This window comes from Zeus faber (assembly GCF_960531495.2).
Source record: "Zeus faber genome assembly, chromosome: 5".
In the NCBI taxonomy this organism is placed as follows: Eukaryota; Metazoa; Chordata; class Actinopteri; order Zeiformes; family Zeidae; genus Zeus; species Zeus faber.
In genome coordinates this window covers 30,119,816-30,146,708 of record NC_137192.1, presented here as the reverse complement: position 1 = coordinate 30,146,708, position 26,893 = coordinate 30,119,816, and the positions used below count along the sequence as shown (strand labels likewise).

Sequence of the window (26,893 nt, the reverse complement as noted above, 5' to 3'; positions counted from 1 at the left end):
TTTTTAACATGAAGCGACATTGTTGTGGGCGAGCCGAGCGCGCTGCCAGACGAGACGTACCAGTTAGGAAATCACTTAAGATCAATATTCCTTCTGAATGTGTTCTTTTATTTAGTTTGCGGCCGTGTAATGTGGCGGGATAATGTGCAGCCAGCCAGTCATTATTGCAAAGTAACCCCCAGCAGGGTGATTGGGGCCAATTATGACACATCACACATCACACACACACACACACACACACACACACACACACACACACACACACACACACACACACACACACCCCTCCTTTATCCCATCTCTCCCTTCCCCTACATCTCCATCCCCTATCCATCTCCTACAGCCACCAGCTGATGGGTAATAATGTCAGAGGTAATGGCCGACATTAATCAAGCCATCGTCGCTCTGTCGTTTCCTGTTTGTGGAGGGGGGGGGCTACACGTCACATCTGGTCAGAGACACATTCGATTACTCATCCCGCGCACCCGTACGGCACACACAGCTGCATGTATGTACATAGTGTATGCACATATGCTCCTACCTCCAGGAACTGTGCGCTGACTTTGAAGTCGGGCGGCTGCATGCCGTCCTGCTGCGCGCGCGTCCGCCGGCTGTGGATCCCCTCGAACAGCTGGTGGACGGCGCGCGGGATGATGCCCTGCTCGTCTGTGCACACGCTGGTGTCGAAGCCCGTCCCCATGGTGTAGGTCTTCCCCGAGCCCGTCTGTGAGCGCGCGCGCACACACACCACATGCAACACGCACACACACACACACACAACCACACACACACCACATGCAACACGCACACACACACACACACAACCACACACACACACACACACACACACACACACACACACACACACACACACACACACACACACACACACACACACACACACACACACACACACACACACACACACACACACACACACACACACAGTTTATTACTGGAGTTGGTCAGACTACCAACAGACCATTCCAGCAACCGAGGGGCTTTTAATGCACTGAAATATAAAATAAAAAATATGAAATATGGATAAACGTATATAAAGACAAAATATGAATACATTTATATAAATTTATATGAATATACAAATAATATATAAATATATAATATATTATATATTTAATCTATAAATAAGATTAGTATATCAAAATATATACAATATAATACAGTATATATGGTATATGTCCCTTATATACATGCATAAAAGGGATTGAATAAGGGGATGAATCAGAGCTATATGTGTTGCAACACTGAATCCTGAATCGATCTTCACAATGTAAGTTGTAAATGTCGTACAAGTTGTATTTATCATGTTTTTGATGACTTGGCTCCAGCACCGCTACTCAGTGTCTTGGCATCAAATCAAAACCCGGACTTATAACTTGACTTATGATGCGCTATAGTGTGCTTTGGAAATATGACTCTGGATGTGCGCCTATTCTCTCCGGTCTTTTATTCATGTTCAACTGCATAAAGATAAACAGAAAATCCGGCAAACGTTAGCGCAACAGCAATATTTATCCAACCAGCCGTAATTGTAGTATCGGAAGGGGACGTTACTTCGATTCCGGTCTTATTTCAAGACAATATAAGTGAACAGTGTATAAACTAGTCTATAAACGACGCGGTACCTGTCCGTAGGCTAACACGGTGGCGTTGTAGCCCTCGAAGCAGCCCTCGATCAGCTTGTGCACGCAGGCCTGGTAGATCTGCCCCTGCTCCGAGTCCACGTCGAACACAAAGTCGTAGGTGAAGGCCTTGTCCTTCCCCAGCAGCACCTGCGGCTCCCCGGGCGTCACCAGCGTGCACACATGGCAGCCCTCGATCTTCTCCTTGGCCATCTGGGGACGGATCCTGGGGAGACCGGGTGAGAGAGAGAGGGCGGTCAAAAAAAAAACAACAAAAAAAAACAAAAAGAGAAAAGTCGGAGGCGAACAAGGCATTTGCGGGACAGTAAGGACCCTGCGGAGAATTTATTATGACAACAACCACAGGGAATTCCACACGTAGTGACTAATCCCACAATATGAGAACATTGTGGTCGGGAATCAAAGTAGCTTCCCCAGCCCGCAGCAGGGTTGATAAATGAGCCCTTTTGAATCCACCCCCACCTACGAATCCAAAATGTAAATGGCGTGGCCGCTGAGGACGCGGACCAGTGCTGAGCCCTCTCTTTCAGTGATGGAGTGTTTGAGACCTGCCGAGCACCGAAAAACACCTCCCAGCCGGACCAGACCGCTGGAGGTTTGAGCTCCAATTAAGGAGACACCCGGACCATGACAGTCCGACGCCGAATAACAGAGCCGAACAGAGCTGTTCGCCGGGAAAGGAAAACCCAAGGACGACTCATACTGTAAGGAACTCAGACAGAGAGGCAGATTGTTCTTTAACTGAGTGCAAGCAGGGCCACTGATGGTGGTGAGGCTGATGGTGGTCTGCCTTTCAAAAAAAGAAAGAAACATGCCACACAAATCAGGTATCCTCAGTAGACTGACAGATTGAGGCCCTGGTATTAATAATTAGTATTGCTTCATCGTTTGTGCAACGCGTGAAATAAATAACCTGTCACACTCAGACAGGCCTGAAATAGTGGCGTACTCCAATGCCGCTGTAACAGCTTCTCCATCGCCCCTGAGAACCGTCGACGGTAGATTTTCTAAATGCAAATGACTGAAACGAGATTTATTTATTTTTTTAAATGAGGCTAAAGTGGACCTGGCCTGAAGGGACATGCAGCGGAAAAAGAATGAGGGATGTGTGAAAAAAAAAGTGGCAAAAAATAAATAAATAAATAATGAAATATATCTGCACCCCAGCCCACATCTTCATGACAGCCCACAGAGATAAAATGCGGACGCTGTGGGGAGGTAATTAACTTAAGCTGTGGGGGGAAAAAAAGGCATGAGCCAGGAGAAATAAAGCAGTGGATTGATCCTCCTCCACCGCCACCCACACACCCACCCACACCCACACACACACACCAAACGCCAAGTCAAATCCTAAGGGGATGCGCCCCCCACCCCTGAATCGTCCCCCACACCGAGATCACAACAGAGAGACTGCAACAAAGACACACACACATGAGGATACATAAAGGGAGTAGTGGACACACACACACACAAACTCCCACACGTGCACACACACTGAGTAGTCCTTGTGTCAAACACAAATACTGTGCGCATACTGTACACAAACAATCTCCTATCTTCACTCCACACATGGTTTCTCTCCAGCATACATTAACAACCACACCCACAGGCCACAAGGTCTGTCTGCCTGCCTCCCTCACACACACACACTAATCCTTTTAACATGCAGCTATGGTCACACACACACAGACAAGTCTGTGTGCCAGAGTGCTGACAACAATGTTTTTCGACTGTCCTTTACTGCTTGAGGCGTCATTGAGAGGACAACGAGGACGGACGTTAAAATGGGCCCTTTTCTGCAGCACAGAAGCACTGCCCCCGCCACACACACACACACACACACACACACACACACACACACACACACACACACACACACACACACACACACACACACACACACACACACACACACACACACACACACACACACACACACTCTAAATCTCCCCGCTGTAAAAGACTATATGCCTAAGCAAACGGCTTAAAGGAAAATTGGTCACGTCAATATTTAATGTGGCCGGGCCTCGAAAATTTGGGCTAATGTCACTGAGACGATTTATGAAAAACCCTGTGTCGCAAACACAGCGGTGATGGACTCTGTTCACCATCAACGCAATAAACTTCTGAAGTAGCAAGGTGTGTGCACAGTGAACGGTGTATAAATAACTCCTATCAATATTTGGAATTGTCCTTAAAATCAAATAACCCGGCGGCGGCGGCAGCAGCAGCAACCCGAGCACGACCCTTTTCATGTGCGGATGCTGAGCGAAGACGCACTGGTGGGAAATAACGGTTACACAGGAAGGAAGTGGATGTTATTGAGTGAGTAGAAATATTAATCAGAGCGCTACACCGGTGGCAGCGTTTGTTTTTGTTGTGCTGCTGCAGCAGCGACTGCGAAGGAGGGATCTCACGGTGGAAATCAAAAGAGAACACGCCGAGCGGCTTGTGAAAACACAGACGGTTATTGTGCCACGGCTGAGCTATTTAAAAGGCCTTGAAAGATCCTTAAAGACACAGGGACCTGCTGACATGGTTGAGTCCAATTCTATGGAAATCGGAGATAAATGAACAGATCAATGAGAGACTGCGCCCATGACCTGAGGCGCTGTGTGCAGACTGTGTCTAGTCAAGATTCAAGAGGTTTATTCATCACATACATATACATACTTTCATACATATATGCAGTGAAATGTAATGCAACGCACCCGGTGATAACACACAATATGTCCTAGGAAAAAAATATTTCTAATAGACCAACTAACCTACTCCTAAAACGTAATACAGTAAGTCAAATAATACTTATAGAATAAAATAAAAATATAGAGAATAAAATAAAATACAATAAAATGGAATGGATAGAGGGAATATGCTTATGTATATTGAATAGGCAATAATGTATATACAGATATGTGCATTAAAGTGGCATGTGAATGAAGTGAGGTAGTGTTTGGGATAATACAGCACAGTATACAACAGTACCGCGCAGCAATACGGAATCACAAACAGCCCTGAACAGTGACACAGTATGCGGTGCAGTATGCTACATATAGTACAGTAAGGTAGGGGAGCCTATGTGTGTGGTTCAGTGTAGTCGTGTAGTAATGCATATTTTACTATTTTATTTTTATCCATTTATTGAATTTATTCGTTAAATTTTTTTTTTCCTTCACTTTCAACTCTATTCTATTTTATTTTCATCCTTCATTCTTTCGGACTTTGTAGTGTTACGCACCGAACCTCACCAGAGCAAATTCCTATATTGTGTGAACGTACTGTACCTGGCGGAACAAACTGATGCTCTGTCAGTTTCACTGCCAGAGCCTCACTGCACTTTTTGTCCCCGTCAGTCTCCTCATCTCTCTTCGAAAGAGACCAAAGAAAGAGACGCAGGATCACGACGACCACTGGCATTGGATTCATATGAATGGTGATGACCTTTAGATCACAAGATATAGACACAGAACCCCGATCTCACACTCACACACACACACACACACACACACACACACACACACACACACACACACGGATGACAGCCCGTCACTGGTCCGAGGAGACACGAAATGGAACAGCTGTAAAAAAAAATATCAATTTTTTACACACACACACCAGGGCTCAGCTGGGTGCACCTCAGCGTTTAAAGAGGCTGTTCGAACAAAAGGATCCATAAAATTGATCCTCACACCAAACAACACACCTCACACACACACACACACACACACACTCACACACACACAAACACACACACACACACACACAAATACAAACAGGCCATGCAGCTATCAGAGGACATTTGGTGGCTAAGAATAGCTCTGCATTACAAAAGACAAAAGTTTAAAGAGGGGGAGAGGGAGGGATATAAGGAGAGAGAGAGGGAGAGAGAGAGACAGGAGGGTGGATCCACGATGTGGCAGATGAATCCCTCTCTCTAATCTATGCACACTAATAGGAAAAGACTTTGTGTATCCTGGGGTCCACACACACACACACACACACACACACACACACACACACACACAAAAATACACAGAGACAAAGACACACACACACACACACACACACACACACACACACACACACACACACACACACACACACACACAAAGACACACACGCCCCCACAAAGACACACACACAGACGCAGACACACGCACACAAACAAAAATGCACAAAGATACACCAAGACAAAGAAACACACGCACACGAACATAAAAACACACAAACACACACACACACACAAAGATGCACATATATACAGACACACACTGATACCTGTACATGCACAACACAGACACACACAAATGTATGTACAGCACGTGTGTGAAGACACACATCCTTCTACTGTACCTTCCCTCCCACACACACACATACAAGCACTAAAAACTCAGAAACTCATTACCCTCCAGCTCTGAGGGGTTCATCTTATTAGGATAATTATCAAACCCAATAGTGCTAATTAGAGACAGCAACATCAAACACAAACAACACACACACACACACACACGCACGCACGCACGCACGCACGCACGCACGCACGCACGCACGCACGCACACACACACACACACACACACACATACTACTGTACAGAAGCCACTGGATTTGTTATTTATGGTTTTAGTTTGAGGAAGACGTATTTTGGAGTCTTATCTCTGAGACCATGACGGTTTATTGTTTGTATTTTATTTCCTCAGCGAGAGCATCAACAAGCGCTTGCATTCACGGAAACATGAGCCGTGGTGTCTGGTCTGCATTCTCTCTGGAAAAATCGAAATAATTTTAAAGCCGCAAAAACAAGCTCTTAAATATAAAAAAAAAAAAAAAAGTCATGGGTTAGGGTTGGGTCAATTCTAATGAATATATCTGATGAATCCAGATGAATTATCGAACGATCTGTAGTCGGCGCCGTAGAAACGGCGACTTGTGAATAACTGGCGACGCTGCGAGGACGACGTTACTTCACTTCTCTGGCGAGGAAACAAGAACTGCAAGACGAAACGTCTGCCACATGTCAGCGGTTTTGCCGTGTGTCCGACATGTTTCGGCGCGTGCCAAGGAGGTTTCCTCTCTGAGCCCACGCTGCACAATGGACGCAGAGCCATATGTGCCGGTGCCGCAAGGACAACGCCACGGTTGCAGAGCGGCACATTGCGACACCGATGCAACTGGGACTCCGTATTGCGTCAAGATGGCCGGGGGGGGGGGATGTAATGAGTCAAAGTTGTTAAGAGAACGTAATGGGAGTGGCAATGAAGCTTGGAAAAAAATTAAGTATGTAGCTCCTTTCCCCGGTGTTGCCTACAGGTAAAATAAGGTGAAATCAAAGCACTTTTCCAGCACACTGCTCAACACCTGGTCACCCTTTTCAAGAACTGGCATGAATTATGCGGTTTATTCATTAGCACTTGTTTTCTTTTGAACTTTCCTTAAACTACTGTAGGCAGCATAGGAAAGAAAAAAAAAGCCCCAGTGTTTTCTGGGTGGATATTCAAATTGAAAGCGTTCAAAATCCAGCATTAAAAAACCAAGCATGTCCAAAACTTTCCAGAGTTCGTGCAGACCTTGCCGGGCAAAACTGTGTGCAACCACTGATTTGAAGTGGCAACTCCCTCACCCCCCACGCAAATTATTCAAATATGAGAAAATGGAACAAAAAAATACATACTTTTGAAATCGGCGCACTGAAATTATACAGCAAATAATAATATCTATCCACGCCTCTATCAAATGAATCAACCACGTCTATCAGGCACGCACACACACACACACACACACACACACACACACACACACACACACACACACACACACACACACACACACACACACACACACACACACACACACACACACACACACACACACACACACACACACACACACACAACCAAGATCCAGTTTTTTCACTAATAGGCACAAATCTCCCTTTGGCTGCCAGGATTCAGTAGCACCAGTTTCCTTGGAAACCGCAGAGGGCCTCCTGATGAGAGGGTGAGTGGTGTGTGTGTGTGTGTGTGTGTGTGTGTGTGTGTGTGTGTGTGTGTGTGTGTGTGTGTGTACTTGTGAAACTTTTAGACATTAGAAGGAGAGGGTTCTTCACGGACATGGCGATCATCCTTGATTTCAACTTAAATCTGACGTGCACATTCTGCCCAGCGAGCCAACCACAACCCCCAATGTGGAGCATGATGATGATGATGATAATAATAATAACAGCCAACTACCCTCCCTGCCAACGACAAGAGAGTGTGCTTGTGTGTGTGTGTGTGTGTGTGTGTGTTTTCACGTGCACTAAACCTTTGAAGAAGTAGACAGGCTACTGACAGCCAAATAGCTGATTTCTGTAAGGGAACACATCAAGGAAAACATCTCACCCACGCACATGCACACTCGCACGCAGACGCAGACGCAGACACACGCACACAGACACACACACAGTTGATCATAATTAGGTGAGCTCCAGGTGTTTCAGAGCTTATCAATGTGTTTTTTTTCACGCGTCAGTCTGGCTGAGGGCCAGTGGAGGAAGTCAGCCGCCGCGGCTCACGTTGAAATAAAAATCCCGCGGCACCGAGGACGTCGTCACCCAGCTTCATCTCCCGATCGTCTACCCCTGGTCAAGATAACCTTCCCTCGCTCCCGCCGGGCGTTTGATCGGAGGTTTGTGGACACGTCGACCTGAGTAGAGAGGTTCCAGATTCTCCCACATCCCCCTCAGTCTTCTGTGCTCCTTTTCCGTTGTGTTCACATCTTCCTTTTTTTATCCCCACGGCCCGGTGTTTTGTCCTACTCTTTTTCGAGTGTTTGGAGTGGAAGCATATCAGCGCGTCATAGGCCTGGGCGGGGCCGTGAGGGCCTGGTATAAAGCGCTTCAACAGCTTAAAAAGCCTCTTCCATTTCCATTTCCCTTTTTCTGTCATAACAGAAGAGTCACTCACTGTTGTCACTCGCGACTCACTGTTGACTTTTTAACCCGCACTTCCTTCCTCCCTCGCCCGCCCCACCCTGGCCCTTTCTCTCTCGGTGTCAAAAAGCAAAGTCGTGGTATTGACGGCTCTGCGTTACGGCGGCGTTGCAGGATCTCTGTGCAGAAGCGGCTTGTGTCCCTCCCTCCCTCCCTCATGAAGACATCCCCCCTGACAGAGGGCTCATCAGCCGCCCTGACGTGGGGAATAGGGGACGGTTCTCAGAGGGCAGAGTGCCGCTGTTGGTGGCGGGGGTTTGGGGCGTGGTGAAAAAACCAAAACCAAACGTACACTGAAGTAAACCTTATAACAATGGGAGGGAACTGGTGAAAATCAACATATTCATATATACATACTGTATACACACACACACACATACAGATATACATACTGTATATATACATATGTACACACACACACACACACACACACACACACACACACACACACACACACACACACACACACACACACACACACACACACACACACACACACACACACACACACACACACACACACACACTTCTTTGTTCCCCCACAGCTATTGATATAACAATGTTGACAGAACCAATTTCCAAAGGGAGCGGTTGTCATGTGTCTAGCAGACTTTTGGAAATCATGTATTCATACAAATATACAGGATGTATATTTCTGTAGGTGTGAAGAGGATCATGGTTCGTTACAGGAAATGACTTGATAAGGCCAACAGTCTCCTCTGCTCAGCTCGAGCTTTCCATGGTTGAATAATTCAGCTGCCTTCTGTCTTTTCTACCCTTCAGCGTTTCACTAGGAGATTGGCAGGTGGAGATCACTAAACACAACCCTGAATGGGCTATCACTACGACATCTTCAAAAGGTTAGCGAACAAAAATGGCCACGTGAGCATGGGCAAACGAGTAATAAATAAAACCATATCTATGACTCATTACCAGATTAAGACAAAAGACTGGTATGAACAAGGGAGGCCCCGTTAACAATTTCTTTCAAACAGTCACATGGACAACATTAATTTTAATGAAATAATATCCTCCTTTGTTAAAACCTGCTCACACACACACACACACACACACACACACACACACACACACACACACACACACACACACACACACACACACACACACACACACACACACACACACACACACACACACACACACACACACACACACACACACACACACACACACACACTTCCAGGCCGAGAAAGTAAAAGTCCTGTCTTGTTTTTGCTCCACCAGCTGATGAGCAAATCCAAATGGTTGACTCAAACTCCCAGAGTGGAGATTTACTTTCTGAACCCAGATTTTCCACCACCGGTTTCTTCTGCCGCTTTTCCACCACATGGTCCCGGCTCAACTCCAATCAACTCGACTCGCTTTTGGTGCCAGCCAGGTACTTTGTTTTCAATTTCTGCAATGTTTTCACGTCCCCTTTTTGTATCGCCGCGGCTCGCTTGGAACATGGACGGAGGTGATACAAAAACACTACCAAGTACCAGGTACTAACTTTTACCCGATGGAAAACCAAAAAAGCGAGTGGAGTCGAGCCGGCACCATACGGTGGAAAACTGGCTGTAATGGATGTTGTTCCATGTTATCCACTCATCCAGGCTCAGTCGACAGTCTGACCTTCTCTCTCAGTCCTACCAAATCACTGATAGTACCTCAGCAGGAGTAATACCATTTGGTGTTCTATCCCTAGTTGCCAAATCAAATTACATAACAAAACACAATGCAATATTCTTGAAGCATGGCGTCCATTACATATTTCAAAATAAGGTCTCCCACAGATACATTCATAATATCGGTAAATATCCTGATTCAATTGTAGTGTGGGTCACAGGTTGTGGATCATTTCACTGTTCCATTCATATGAATTGAAAAATTGAAGTGTACAGTATATTACTTAAAATATTGTGAAATCTATACGGTGAACGAATGGATAATTGGGTTAGGGTTCGGCTACGAATGTTCACTCCAACTGTAATGAACAACGTATATAATCTACAACGTATGGCACTGCCTCATAGCTCTGCTCCATGGGGAGTTCCTCATGGCTACATGACCAACCATGAACACACTTCTCCAAGAGTGAGGTCCACATTCAACGTGCCACCAAGTCTTCACCGACACCTGTGACATCATTCTCTGTAACAACGTCGACGTCAACAGAGGCTCCCTTTTCTTTAGTTATTTCTCTTTAAATTTATGCAAATAGGCATCGGCAGCATGGTCCCGGGGCCCGTCACATCTCCACCAGTAATCCCCCCACAGTTGCCGTTGACCTCGATCCAAGTAAACATCAACAGCCCGGGGCAGGAAGTCACACACATCAGCACGCGGCCCGGCGTCGCACAATCGCCGCATTGTGCCGGAGAGCGCGCTGCGCGCCGAGCCGTCCGCTGGGAGAGGCTGCGGCGTTCGCTACCTGTGCTCCAGGGCGTTCTGACCACACACGGGACACGTGGTCACGAGCTCGGCTCATTCGCGCCTCGCCACTCTGCTCCCTCTTCCAAAAGAGAGACTCGAACCGCTACGAGCCACGTCGGGAGGGATCCCGTCACGGGCCCGGGAGCACAGCGGCTCCCTGTCCGCCGTGCTACACCTCGGATTACCGCCCCGTCATGGTGGCGACGCACGCCCGGATTAGGATTACACCGCGGTGTGGACTGGCACTGCCACGCGTGTGCGCGCGCGAGTAACTGCGTAACTAAGCCTGACCTCTTCACATGTAATATTTATTTGGGGGTTTTTTTCGGTGGGGTCAACGACCTGTCCCGTGTGTGTATACACAGGCGTCAGAGAAAGATAGACAGGGCGGCAGGAGGAGAGACAGAGAGAGAATCTTGAGAGTGCTGGCCGATTTTGCGACGGGACCGATGGACACTTGCCTCTCGGGGACGTGACGTAGAAGTCAACTCACTCGAACGACGACCTTATCAGAACCGGGGCGAGGGCAGCTCCCTCCCCGGTTCTGATAGCGCCGCACAACTGTGCTTTCCCTTTGACCCCGCCCCCACCGTGACAACCCCAGCTGTGGCGTTATCACTCCAACTGTGAGCGAGTCCAGGTCATGTTTCCATGGAGGCCGGATACGATATCTCCACGCAGAGAGAGAGAGAGAGAGGGGAGAGACTTTTGAGATTGCTCTATTTTCAGTAAATCATGTCACAGCAGCAGAAACTTGTTCACCAAAAAACAACAAAAACAGAGACAAACCACAGAGAGAGATAGATAGAGAGCGAGAGGGAGAGATGGTGCTTGAGAAATAAGCCTGTGTTCCACCCTGCTTTTAGCAAACGTCTGTGGTTGATTACAACCAACGGTGGGAACAAGACGACGTTTTTTTGGGGGGGTTTTTTAAACGACAGTGAAATACGAAGAGGGGTGAAAGAAAAAATAATTGCAGTGTTTTTTCCACCAATAATAATTTGCATTTTAACACGAGAGTTGCAGCTCAGGGAGCTCTAGAAAGAAAACGCCTCTCATCAGTCTAGTCAAAGGCTTACGTGCTGATCTTTTCAATTCCTTTGGTTTTGTGTTGTGTCTTCTGACTGAAAACTTTAAGGGCTTGGAGTGAAACTGGCGTAGAGAACAGCGTTTCCGTTACCCGGTAATTGCAGGTTTTTGACCGGGAAAATCTGTCCAACATTCAAATCTCTCTCGAAGCACAATCTGAATTAGTGCTGGGCGATAAAACAATAATGAGAATTGTCGCCACATTTTTTTTTTTCCTCGACGTCAAAATAAAACAGACTCGATCATTTCGATAAGAAAAATTCCGCAGATCTGTTCATTTCCACGTTTGGCAAGTTGTAACGAAGAGCCAAATATTTATTTATTTACTTTTAAAATAGCTTAACTGACGGGACTTATGATATTTTAAATATTCAATAAAAAATATTAACTCTACATGCCTTCATGATTTATATGAAGCCTTTATATAGCCTGCCTATCAATTGTTTTTAAGCTTAATAAACACAGATATTATTTGACCAGAAGCTCTCCCATTTGCCCGGGACGTTGAAATCCTCCAGGACACCTGGACCGGTACCAACTTGTTCTAACGGAAACTCTGATAGAGAAGGCGGTGGAAAGTGCTTGTCATGCACGTTTCACCTCATACAGTACAAAACTGCCGGAAAGGCGTGGAGAGGGACCCGATTGAAGCTCCACCCTTCTCCACCTCTCCATTTGCCACGTTCTTATCTCGCATGCACGAGCAGAGAGAGAGAGAGAGAGAGAGAGAGGGAGAGAGGGGGGGGGGATGGAAAGAGAAGGAGAAAGAAATACAGGGAGAAAAAAGCTTAGCGGGGAGAATTATGTGTCTATTCATGAAGCATGACTGTATGCACTGCGATGAAAAGCCCCAGGAGCCCAGGAGTTTGGCTTGGCCTATTTGGGGGAGGTGCTTCGGGGATATCGGTATCAGCATGGGATGAAATTAGATCGGCCCATGTGGTACTGCGCATGAAGACCACTGCAAGGTGGGGTCAGGATGAGAAAGGGGGGAAAAAAAAGAAAATAGACTAAAAAGGGATTTGATATTTCACTGACGCAGAAAGGAGGAAAAATCCGTTCTTGCACTCGTATCCGTGGAACTTCTTACGCGTCATTTAAAAGCATTTTCAAGGACACCCTGGATAAACAGGGAAGATTTTTACGTCCCTCGCAATCAATGTGCACAAGGCGGTGAGCAAGACGAAAAATAACCTCGCAAATCCATCCCTTTTCAAAAGCACGTTCTTATCCAGAACATATTGTGCAATTATAATAATAGTTGATAATAGTATGGATAACAAATATTTCATGGGTTGGGCATCCTAAAAAAAAATAAATAAATAAAAAAAAAAAGAACACAACCTAGAGGCCACCTCAATGTAAAAGACAGTGGATTATAGAGCTTAACTCAGCATTTCTCTATCATCACCCATTTAATCACTCCTATTGATTTCCTGGATCAAGCGTCTGCAGAGATTCTGTGGATAAAACCATCACTCCTGCCATTCGACATTCACATCCATCCATCTGTTGTTCCCGGCGTCCCAACCCTTCCTGCTTTTCCAGCTATCCAACGTTCCCTGCCAGTGCCACACACTAATAGTAATTGTGCTGGCTCTAGACTGTATGTGTGTATCTGTGATTCCAGATAAAGGCAGCAGAGAGCTTCCAAGCATGGCCTGTCCAGGCAGGCCGCCCAATCCGCCACACTGGCCAAGCGTCGCAGCAGGCTAGCGGGATTGCAGCCAACCAGCCACACACACACACACACACACACACACACACACACACACACACACACACACACACACACACACACACACACACACACACACACACACACACACACACACACACACACACACACACAACCAGACAGTCTTATGGTGCTCCATAAAATGCCTTGCAGGGGGCCAGGCACAACCAATGGTCACCTCGATGATTCTGGATCCACAGAGGGGTTTTGTTTTTTTTCCCCCCTAGGTAGTCTGGCAAAAGGCAGTCACACTGAGTGAAAGGGATGGGAGACGCTGCAAGTTGCAGGCCTTGCTTTCAGTCTTACACTGTATCCAGTCTAATCTAGTCAGAGTTGCATTAAAGGGGGCAGAGCACCGAGCAGTGAGATAATCAGGCAGGTCTTTGTGTTAAGGCCCCCTGAAGAGGAGTCGGTACATAGGCAATGTGGGTACATGTGCGTTTAGATCAGTGGTGGAACTGAGAAGCGGATTGGGCACTTAGTCACTTCAAGGAACTTAGGATGGGATGCATGGTGAACGACTTGAGGAAATGCTATAAGAAGAATGCAGGAGGATGGAGGAAGTATGACAATAAAGATTATAGATTGGGATTATAATGGGCCCTAAAATGTACATCAGAAATGGGTCACTGGATGCATGCATTGTGAGGTGTGGGGACAGCTGGCCGTCCCAGGTGGCAGTGTGGGACACCCGTGGAGGCAACCTTCTGCCAGAGCAATGTGGTACCTTGCCCCACTGCCACCCAAACACTACCAGCGGGCCAGAAAGCCTAACCTGTCTCCATGAGGGGAGTTCCAATGCCAAGGAAATGTACAGCCTGACCGCACAACTGAAATTAAGAGGCCTATATGTGTTCCCCAACAAAAGGTTATGAACTTTGTATACTGTATTTTTGTAACATCTCCTTTATGTAACACACACACACACACACACACACACACACACACACACACACACACACACACACACACACACACACACACACACACACACACACACACACACACACACACACACACACACACACACACACACACACAGCCAGCCAGCCAGCCAGCCAGCCAGCCAGCCAGCCAGCCAGCCAGCCAGCCAGCCAGCCAGCCAGCCAGCCAGCCAGCCAGCCAATATCATAGTGTTTACACAAGCCTGATGGAAGGATCCTAAAACCTCTCGTCCTACAGTATAGCCCAGCGCTGGCTCAGTGACTACCAACCAGAGACTAGCAGCGCGAGTGCAATGAAATGAGGATTTGTGTGACTGTCTATGTCAGCCCCTCGCGTGCAAAGTCAGACGTGGGAACGGAGATGGCAAAAGTGGTTCATCGACGTCGATACAGGCCCTTCCCAACTAAGTCCTTTGACGAGGATCTGGCCTACATTTTCCTGTGACGGGCCAGTTTTACTATTCTGGGCTATTGGCGATGGTATGTCTCAAGAACTCATCCAAAAAATATATAGAACGTCATAACGACAAATAAGGTTAGGGACAGGATTGCTTTCTGTTGTGCTTGCTTCAGAAGGGATGAAAATATCCATGTGTTCCTACTTATGACATAAATAACACAGCACATCAAAGCAAAAAGAAGCAAAGGGCAAACAGGGCGGTGTCACCTAAGATCCCCCGTGAAGTGGGAACTGGACAGTCTAACAGGCCGACGGGGCGAAGTGTGAATGACGAGTTGATCCCGTAACAATGGGGAAAAACCTACGGAATGAACCATTTTGTTGTTTTTCCTCGAAAGACACTTCAACTACTGCTGGCCCGGCTGCCACTGTTACCATTACTACTACTACGACTTCCTCCCGTGCTACTGGTACCGCTCAGAGGACGGTGAGCGTGGACATGATGCGGTCTGAGCCGAGCCACTGTACAAGTCACAAAGCCCTCATCACTGTGACGGACCTGTCATCGACATCCAATTTCAGATGAACATCTCTCATTGTTACGAGGCCACATCAGTCTGCATCAGTGGAGCCGATTCTGGGTCAATCCCACCCACCCCATTTCCTCTCACACCCCCTCTCATACCCCTCCCCGCTTCACCTCTCTAACCCTCCACCCCCCCCGTCTCCTTTGTCTAGTATTCCGTGGGGGATGGTGAAGGATGGGGGGGGGGGAATCTAATTAGCCGTTTTTACTAGATTTTCATGACATATTGACTGCCCCAAATGTCCGTGACAGAACGGTGCAGGTCAACTTCTAAATCCAATGAACGTTAATGAAAGAAGAGGCTAAATCTGTTAATCTGGACGGAACACGCCATTTTGACGTAGTTTGGATTTGGATTCTGTCCGTTGATAATAGTGATTGGATGTCCCCAAAATAATAGGAATGAAACAAAAGACAGTGTTAACAATAGCTATCTACGGCGCATCCCGCACACATGTGCACACACACACAGACACACGCACACACACACACACACACACACACACAACCATTTTTCACGACCATTTCCAATTTAAGGACGTGAAATCTCATTGATTTATCAGAGGCTTGGTGCTGGATAAATAGGAGAGAGACAAGCCCAGATGACCACGGCTCCACCCCCAGACACACAGACTGACATGCATTTGCATGTGGGCCCAGCTGGGCTGCAGCTCTTTCCAAGCTATAGGGGTCATAAGTGCACCAATGCACAAACACGCAGACGTGCACAACCCACGCACAGACAAACAAGAAGCACGCCCGCACTAAAATGACAGCCTGTCTCTGATGTAGAGCGAGAAGAAATCTATTAATAATCAACCCTCTCCAACGCTACCAAACACACACGCACACACACACGCGCACACACACACACACACAGACACACACACACACACACACACACACACGTGCCAAAACAAAAGACCCAGCGATGTTCACCTTAGTTAAACTCACAGTCTAGGAATCGCGTCACTGAGTTCCAGTTTAAGCCTCCATGTACGGGCTAGACTGCTGCCATGACTTGTCTGTCTGTCCGTCTGTCCGTCTGTCTGTCCATCTGCCTCGTCAGCGAGCCAGGTCACCGTGAGCAGAAGCCTCGGTCATCCTTTCTGCCTCCCGGCCTGCTGTTCGGCTCTACTGTAACCTGTGTGTGGAAGTCCGGCAGGACATGAGCTCCAAGATGAGCTCGCCTGTCAAGTCCATGCATTAGCAGGAGCATTAACGTTCGGTCAAAGTGCTTGAGCACCTTGCAGAAATGGTTTTGGTGTATAATATAGTAGTTTGAATAAAGGATTCTGGAAGAATAGTTATAAGCCCAACAATGGATAAGAGCTGTCGGACCCACCGTAGGGAAGCAAGGTTAAACTGGTCTCCAAAGGTGTTGGCCTCAGCCTCTCCGCGTGCTTAAGTGATGTTACTCAGTCACTGCTATGTCTTATTAACTCCACTGTCGGTCAGCAGGAAGGTCATCGGAGTTCGTCGGAAGCCTACTTTAACCTCATCCGAATGGACTAACCTAGAGTTCCAATTCACTTTTCCAAACTATTTTTTGATTCCTTGTTATTTGTCAAATTGGGTCAAATTGAATGATTAAGCAGTTAACCTGCTTAATCCACTCGGCCTGGCCGGCCGTTATAAATTTGGTGCGTACACGGCCATTTAGCACTGATGTCAGCTGTTTTTAAGTCTTGGCCTGCTGGCGTCTCCCTCCATTCACACGCAACAACACAGAGCACAGTCCGAGACACAACACCAGCATTTGATTAAGCTACTTAGGGCTCAAGGTGATTACCAGCCAACTGGCCAAACCCTCCTCCCCGTCTCCACAACACAACACATCAGACAGTGGGGATAAAATAAAGCCCACCCACCCACACACCCACACCCACACCCACACCCACACACACACACACACACACACCTGTACTTCAATCCAAGGTTCAACAGAGGTTTTAGAGTTCACCTAAGAAGAGGTTTGTGTCAAAAAGAAATGGAGTTCGGGAGATAGTGGGAGTGATTAGGGCTTGAGGATATGGAGGAATTCACAATATTGTCAAAATAAGGAATTTCATAAAATCGAAAATAATAATGAAAACAATCCAAGATGATGTGACATCGGACAAAACTCTACTTTTAGTATGAAATATTTAAAAGTCAGATATTTCATGCCCTTTTAGGGCATGAAATATCTGGCTTGGGAGGCTTGGGATGACTTCATATCATGATCGGAGAACATTGTGCATCAGGATATGCTGACACGTACATTTATTGTAATTTGGTATCTGTGAAAGACCATTACAAACAATAATATATCTCTTTTTACCACAAGAGATCAAATTTGTGAGGTAAAGGAGCGTTGAGCGCTATAAGAAACGCAGCGCGAGTTTTATTTCGCCTGGATTTGTTACAAAACACATTAAAACACAGTGAGAAAACATTCAAAGTTACTGTTCATTCAAACTAGAGTTAACTTGTCTAGACTGGAGTCCTCGGGCCCTCTGCATCTTCCTGCGGGAATATCGGCGATGGGTGCAGCTGTGCCCAAATTTTGCATAAACAGAAGGGGAGTGGGGGGGGCAGGCGAGCACAGATGCTCCAACGCACGTACATGTGCACGCAGTCACTATATATCTTGTTGGGCTCAGAGTTGTTTGCCTGCTAAAGCAGCCCTTTTAACAAGAGGGGAGTCACTTGCGCTTTTCTGTTTCTCCACCCTCTCCACCCCCCCCCCCCTTTCCTTTCCCTCCTCTTTTAGTCCCTTCTTCAAAGAAAGAAACTGCTCTTTTCACAGCGGCGGGGACACATCCAAAGGCGCAGTTTATGAAAGGACATGATCCACTTACACGCACACGCACACGCACACACACACTCTTTCTCCCCCCTTTCACATTCTCGATCCCAATTCCTTCCCCGTCTCCTTTTTCTGAACCCATCCTTCTTTAATGCACTCTCTCTAAATATACAGCTTGTTCATCACCTCCATTTATCCTCCGATTGTCCTCACTGTGTGTGTGTGTGTGTGTGTGTTTGCATGCGCACTAACTCAGCATAAAGCACAAAGACCTGCAGTGACAGACCCATTCAACGTGTCCTCTGCTGTCTAAGGAGGTGCCCTGTTTAAGTACTGTAGCCTCAGCTAGCCCCCAACACACACACACACACACACACACACACACACACACACACACACACACACACACACACACACACACACACACACACACACACACACACACACACACACACACACACACACACACACACACACACACACACACACACACAAAATGGTCTCCTGTCCTTTGAAACAGTCCCGCAACTCCATGCTGGGCAAATGTCAACACCTTCATAAGTTCATTCATCAGCAGGGTGGTATCAGAATGACGTCAACATTAAAGGACATTGTGTGCACACCTGGAAGACGTGGAAAAAGCCGCGTTATGCCGTCGAGTCCGTGTTGCTGGCGTAAACTGTTTTTTCTTAGAGCTTCAAAACATTTCCAGAAATTTCCTGATAACGGGGAAATGCAAATGGTCCCTCTCATACCGCTCCAAATTCAAATGGCTCAGATTCAAATAGACTGGAGTCTGCGAGTGTGAATTTAGGGTGTGTGTGTCCGTGTGTGTGTGTGTGTGTGCGTGCGGGGTTACGAGGGTGTGACCATCCGAGGTGGCAGGGTCAGCGATACGGAGGGAACAGGCCAGCGAAACTCGGTAACATTCCAGCCTCTCGGTCACCGTCTTGCGGCTGCGTCCTGCGCATTGGTCCTGCGTTACGCTCGCAGTGCACACAAGCGTGAACAAGGGAAAAATGGGATGGATCGGAAATGTAATTATGAATATCATTCACATTGTGCCCTCAATTGGTACGAGAACAAGAGATTTCTTCATGACAGTGAACTCGCATTTTGAAGAGCGGGGGAAGGTGCGGGGGTTTTAACAACAGATTGGGTAGGTCCACGAGCCAGAACAATTGAGGTGTTGCCTTTCGAACGGTATTGTGGAATTTAAATGTTGAGTTCTGCCGCCAGGAGAGCGTCAAGGCGTCAAGAATTTATCAGTCGGCCCCAAGAGATTCATCAGAAAGATGAACGCAAATGAGAAACCCTCCCACCATTCCTTCAAGCCTCCCGTTCGAAAGTAGGATTTCCTAAGAATGGTGGACTGGACGACATGGACCTGCTCACAAATCACCCCCCCCCCAGAGTTTTCCAATCAAATGATCCTTATTCCATTTCCTTCACTTCCTTAATTCCCTGCCGTGAGTGACAATTCGAGGGACACACCAAAAAAGTGAACTTTACGACTGATTACATCCTTGCAAAACAGGATATGGGTGGATTGTCCCTCCCTGCTGTCAGAGCACTGATCACTAGACTGATTAAAGTATTGAAAGCTTCACTTTCGTTTCAGTCAGGTCTCAACGGTGAAAGTTGTCGATTTTCACCAAGGGCTGGATATTTTGTCTAAAACTTTTTGCCTGGCTCCTGGACCGAGTCAGCAGCATGTAATGAAAAGGGGAAGTCAACAGGAAGTGGGGATCGCGGAGCGCCCGCCTCTCAGGAAATCATTCCGCAACAGCAGCACAGCGTCTGGGAGCACTAATGCACTTACACGGAGGACTTCATCAACACAACTGTCTCACAGATGCTTTAATCTTTGTTTTCACTACACTTGCAGAGGTGACAAACTCAAGTGCAAATTCTTGCACTGTGACGTTCAGACGCTCTGAATGGAGCGCTGCCGTGATCTCCACCGACACAGGCCCTTTGCCGCGGTTTGGTGGTTTCAGAATAAGTAGCGTGTACATTGACTTCCCTATGTTCCCTATCAGACGGGGGCATTATGAACGTATTGCTCAACAGTGCTGCTTGTTAAGCTTGTTTCCTTTTTCCCCCCATTTTCTCAGCCATTTTACAAATAGAGCCCCTGTGCCTACAAACCAGGCTTATGCAACAGGACGGCTGTGCCGTTTCTTAACAAGTGTTGAACTAGGCACCCGTAAAGCCCTCTTTCGACGCTCGCCCACCAGTAAAGCCCGGAAATCAGATCCTCCACCCTCTAGGATTGTGGAGATAGTGGACAGAGGGACTCTGATCCAGCATCTGGCAGCAACAGAGCGTTTTACCTGGTATATGGCACACACCTGCACCCGATTAACCTATCCCCTTTCTGTGCGTCTGTGTGTGTGTGTGTGTGTGCGCGCATTTTCAGTCCACCCTGGCAGAGGGGCCTGCGAGGGAAAAAAAACTTGAAGAGCGCAGACGGCAAAGTACTTTCCAGTTGTTGCGCGACATTAAAATGTTTACTCACAGATTTAAGGCTTCTGTCCGCCCTGAACACAATGAGCGTGTGATTTTATTATGGATTCAAACAGACGAGGTCATAGTTTAATTGCCACACTTCAGCGTTTCCAAACACAATACACACCCGGCCACACGGGCGGCACGAGAACTTCACCCGGGACGTTCGTTTGGCATGCTGTCACGACTGGCTTCCACTCGGAAACGCGAGGTTCAAAACAAAACGCATGTGACCCGGGCATTGTGAAGAGGAAGCGATGTGCAGCTGCAGACGGCCAACTTGGGCATTTGGGCCCTTTCATATTCTCTCGGTTGAGGCAAGCTCGCTGATTGGAAAGGGACTCCTGTGCTAGGTTGTGAAAAAATGCTTTCACTTACGTTACGACCTGTTTAGTCTCAGCCTGATGCTTCGAGGGGAGGGAGGGGGAGATTCTTTAGACTGCTCCTATCAGAAGGGCTACTACGTAGGCCTATGAATCACACACACACACACACACACACACACACACACACCAAGTTCAATGTCTTTTAAAAGCGACCCCCTGGGGAGCGGTGAGCCAGACAGAGCCGCACGGTCAAGTGTTCACACACACACACACACACACACACACACACACACACACACACACACACACACACACACACACACACACACACACACACACACACACACACACACACACACACACACACACACACACACACACACACACACACAGGAAGCAGCCGAGACTCGTAGCCTACACAGGACATGGCTCCGCCTCCAAAACACTACTTTTCTTTTCTTCTTTTTTTTTAACTCCCATTTAAAGCTTTTGTGTATCAGCTGTTAGGGGCCCCTTCCGCCTTTGTATTTCAATAGTCATGTTTGTTTTGAGGGCACCATTTTGCAGTTTGAGCTGAAAAAGTTAACAGCACACGTATGCATGAGTGGGGCCGAGTGGGCTTACGATGCCATGAACAAAGTGCAATAAAAAGTTGTGAACAACACCCACTGTGTTCCGTCAAATACGCCAGGCATATGTGTACCCTCACAAATTTCCCTTTCCGTTTCATGTGCAACCCCCTTTGGTTGTTTTTGATCCAAAACATGAACACAAGACCAAAGAAATAAAAGGGAATCTTTCTTTGGACTAAACTACCAATCGTCCTCCGGCCCGAATGTCTGCGTCACAGCAGTTCAGAACAACCCGCAGAGCACAGCGTTCACACAGCCAGGCACCTGGGGACACAGTGAATATTAACTGATTTTCCATCCTCATCATCACAGTCGCCATTTTGGACTCCTGTCTTTGGGGTGAAGAGAAAAACCGCAGCGCTAAACAGATTGGACTTTGTTTCTATTTATGATGGTTTCACTTAGCACACACGCTGTACTGGCTGCTCTGAAATCGGTGTCAGGGGCCTAGGAGCAGGAGGTAGAGAAAAGGAAAAGAGAGCGATCAATATGCAAACAGCAAGATCACGCAGTACACACACACACACACACACACACACACACACACACACATATTAGAGACATTTATATTACTACTCACACATACACATTTGAAGCGAGCACTGTAGGACGTAAAACTTTCAATCTGGGGCCAATGCAGCACTCAAGGTGCAATCAACAGAATGCACATTGCGTGAGAGTGCATGATTGAGTGCGTGAGTGAGTGAGTGAGTGAGTGAGTGAGTGAGTGAGTGAGTGTGTAGTGTCGAATGAAAACAGAGAGAGAAAGGGGGAGAGAGAGAGAGAGAGAGAGAGAGAGAGAGAGAGAGAGAGCGTGTGACGGAGCAGAGGCGGTCAAATGTCAAATTTGCGAGTGAATGAGACAGTCTTAACATTCCTTTGTGGCCGTCTGGGAAGGTCCATCTCGTAAGTGAACTGATGCGGCAGCAAGCCATGAGCAATTTAATGATGGCCACTTAGAGCGGAGAGCTACTTTATGTGCATCTTGTGTTTGGCTTCTCTGCGGTGCAAGACTGATAATTTCCGCGTGTGCCAGCGGGATACATGCTGTACTGTCACTCTCTCTTTCTCGTCTTGTGTGTGTGTCTGTGTGTGTGCGCGTGTGTGTGTGTTGGATCCGTTCTCCTGGTGCTCAGGTTTGAATGTCAGATTCTGTGTCAAGTTGTTTTTTATGCTGCCATTGTAAAGGGAAGGCAATGCAGACATTCAGGAAACCAAGGCTGCTGAGGCAGACGTGTGTGTGTGTGTGTGTGTGTGTGTGTGTGTGTGTGTGTGTGTGTGCGCGCGCGTGCGTGTGTGTGTGTTACAATCTCATCTCGTAAACATATTCACACACATAAAGATGCTCTGTACGCAGCAGCAGCAGCAGTCGTCTGTCTGGGGGCAGTGGCAATGTGGGAGCAATTATACACCATCCCCTTTTATCAGCAAGAAAAAGCACTTGGAGGTCATTGGGAAAACCTCCCCTATTCCACAGGAAGTCATGCCTGCGCTGCCTGTTTATTTGTGGGCTTCCCATTTCCTGAACACACACACACACACAGGCATATTACTGCGTTTTTCGGTTCACACACACACACACACACACACACACACACACACACACACACACACACACACACACACACACACACACACACACACACACACACACACACACACACACACACACACACACACACACACACACACGATCAAACCGAATTTGGTCGCCCACGTTTGTCCCCCATATAATTACACGAGAGCCGTTTATCTGAAACATGTAATTCACAGGCCCAAGCATCTATAGATACCACGCGGTTTTGAGGAGGGCAGAGGGGCTGAGCTATTTCTTAATGTGTGAACTGCTTTGCTTTGTTTAGCAGGCGACAGAGCTGAACCTCGCAAATAAAAATTATGGTTCAAGCAGCCTCTTCGGATCACATGATCGCGTCGACGGCTCTGTCCCAGAGGAAGAGTCAACAGAACATAGAGACAGGTCCTCTATGTGCGTTTCTGGAGTTGGAGGGGGCATGTTTGAGAGGTGTGGCCCTGTCCATTATTACCTGTTTATTATCTGTCAACTTCACTCCAGTTACACCACAACAAAAGCCCGGAGGCAGCTCTCGATGCACTTCAATCAATAACCCGGGCTTCCGCATCCCAGTACGAACGCCACTCACCAGCTGTTTCGGCGGCTTCCAGGTGCCGCCAAAGAGATATCCTTTCAACGCGTGGCCTTCTTCTAAAGCTTCAACAAAACCTAACCCACTTCCTCTTACTAGCATTGTCAGCGAGCACAAAGGGAACTTGCTCAACGGCTCATTGACAGATGAGGTTGACTATCACCCCAGGAGATGAGGCCATTCATGGTCCAGTTGCAAAGCCCACCCTCACCATCTTAATTTGCCCCCTGGTAAGTTAGGCCACGACTGGTGTATCGGGCCAACCCACCCCCACCCGAACCGGCTGTTAATTTAGGCTAGATCCCTCTGTCAAGTCACTCCCCCCCAATTTGAGAGACTATCCAGTTTTAATCAATCCAAACATGCACAAAGATCCAGTCGTTCACACGCTTTTAAAGTGCGGCGGCCTGGGCGGCGAACGCTTCCTAACACAGACGCGCGCTGTAGGGGGCTGCATGTGACGCCTGTGGCACACTGCTTTGAAGGAGCCCATTCCTTTGTGATCGATTCATTTGCAAAGGCGGACAAAGAGGAAGCCCATCATGTTTTGACCCGCGTCGGCCACACATCCACGATGCCGACATGAGACGAGATGAAATTGCAGGATGAAAAGCCGACTGGGATATACGATCGGATGCTTTTATATGTCCAGCCCTAACCTGGCTGCAGCGGCCCTGGTCGCTCCAGATGTTCAGTGATGATAAAAGGAGATAAGGGTTCTTCACCCAACGCCCGTTGTGACAGGGGTGTTGGAGGTGGGATGCCATGGGCAGTGCCACATGCTTTGCCTCATCAATACTGTGCAGAGCACCGCCCCTATAGCACATGGGTGGCAAGGTAGAGCAGACCTGCACTAACACCAACAGTACAACACGGTGCACAGAAAGGAAAGGGCAGAGGATGGTGCTGAAACAAGGACCGGACTCATCGCCAGGTACAGACAATGTGGTCTGACAGGCAGACAGGCAGACAGGCAGACGTGCTGGACTTACCTCAAGGAAACCTTCACACAGCAGTCGCCCTGGTTCGCCATTCTGGCGTTCGGGCTTTGGTCAACCGGGCGTGGGGAGAAGAAAGCAAACTGCTATTTTCAGATTTTAACGTGCGACGGTGGTGAGCGCCTTTAGACTAACAGACTACACGCCGAGCGGCTGCAGGTCGCCGCCAAGACCCGCTGACAATGAACCGCCTTTGTGCCGCTGCGTTCTCTCCGGCACACGTGCGTCACATCGCCGGGTTTGGGCTCGCCTGCTCCCCGCCTTGTGTCTCTCCTGCCCGGACCCCGTTTCCAGTGCATGGTGGACGGACCGCGCGGCGCGGCGCTGCTCCGGACCCGCTCGGCTCCACTGTCACGTCGGGAGTGTGCGGGGACTCCGCCGACCGGGGGGGCGCGGCCAGCCCCGCGTGATGGACGGGCGCCTCGGCCACACAGAGGAGAGGTTCCCGCCCCCCCCGTTTGACGCGATCCGCCAATCAGAGGGCAGCCAGGGCTGCGTGGCTCCATTCACCACGCCCCCCCTCCCCCCCTCCCCGCTGGGGAGCGGAGGAGGCGGGGCGCCATGGCGGCCGTTTGAACGTCCGTTCACCTATTCCAACGACTTGCATTCTGACTGAACCACTTGTAAATAATACATATAATACAAATAAATGTATATATATATAAAAAGATATACATATTTTTTTATAAATATAAGTGCATGTAAAAAGATTTATACTTTTGCTCCAGAGCCCTGCAATTCCTTCCCTGAGCTCTAGGGGGCCGCGGTAAGTTTGGGAACCCCTAACGCAGACCATATAAAGACAACAATAACAATTTATTTTTGTTACACAATAACATGGAAATTAATTTAAAAGTACCTTACTTACTTTAGTTAATTACTAGGTGTATTACATAAAATGAGGAAAGTTTGCCGTAACTACTGTTAAAAAAAAAGCAGACTTAGATTACATGATGGGTAGAGGAAGCCTAAATAGTTACTATTATTATTAGTATACTGTACTTACTGTACTTGGAACCTGGTTGGTCCAAAAATGTTTTTATATGTCTAGCATTTAAAAACAGCCATATTTGCAATGCTCTGGAACCCTTTCGACTTTTATTTGTGAATTTATCATTTAAATTGTTTATGATGAGGCGGTTTTGTACCAGAGGTATTTTGTTTTTATTTTGACATTATTGTCCAGCGTCCATCTGTTCCTCCTTCAGCAGACATTGTAGAGAATATTCCCATGAAGACGTGCGCACAGAGGCCGGGCTTCAAACACCTTGGGGTCACAGGGTGAATTGCAATAAATTATAGTGTGGTATGCTTATCCGCACTACGGGAAGGCGCTGCTCAGATTTATAGCATCGTATTAAAAAAATGTTTTTTTGGCAATCTATTGTCCTCTAAAAATGTGGATTGACTTCAAAAGCCTCAAGACAAGATACAAAAGCCTTCCAAAAGCTTCCTGCAGCTATTTCCCTGAAGTGAATAGACGAAACCAAATGGCTTTACGAGTGAAAATCCATATACTGTATGATTGACTGAAGCAGTACAGCCAAGCATAACACTATCATACAGTAGTTCAATTAAATATTTTTCACTTTATTTGCGGAACACATTTATTCGGAACGTCCGTGTTATAAAATAAGTTGTTATT

At 47.4% G+C, this 26,893-nt stretch overlaps 1 protein-coding gene across 1 annotated transcript in view; it reads right to left on the bottom strand.

Annotated features, from left to right (window-relative positions):
* The window catches only part of kif21b (kinesin family member 21B), a gene marked incomplete at both ends in the record, with an annotated part of 55,712 nt that extends 30,429 nt beyond the window's left edge, over window positions 1-25,283 (bottom strand). Inside the window, 3 exon segments of the mRNA XM_080001116.1 lie at window positions 542-724; window positions 1,647-1,869; window positions 25,243-25,283. Of these exon segments, the coding sequence (XP_079857242.1) occupies window positions 542-724; window positions 1,647-1,869; window positions 25,243-25,283 (447 nt within the window).
* Window positions 25,284-26,893: the final 1,610 nt, after the last annotated feature.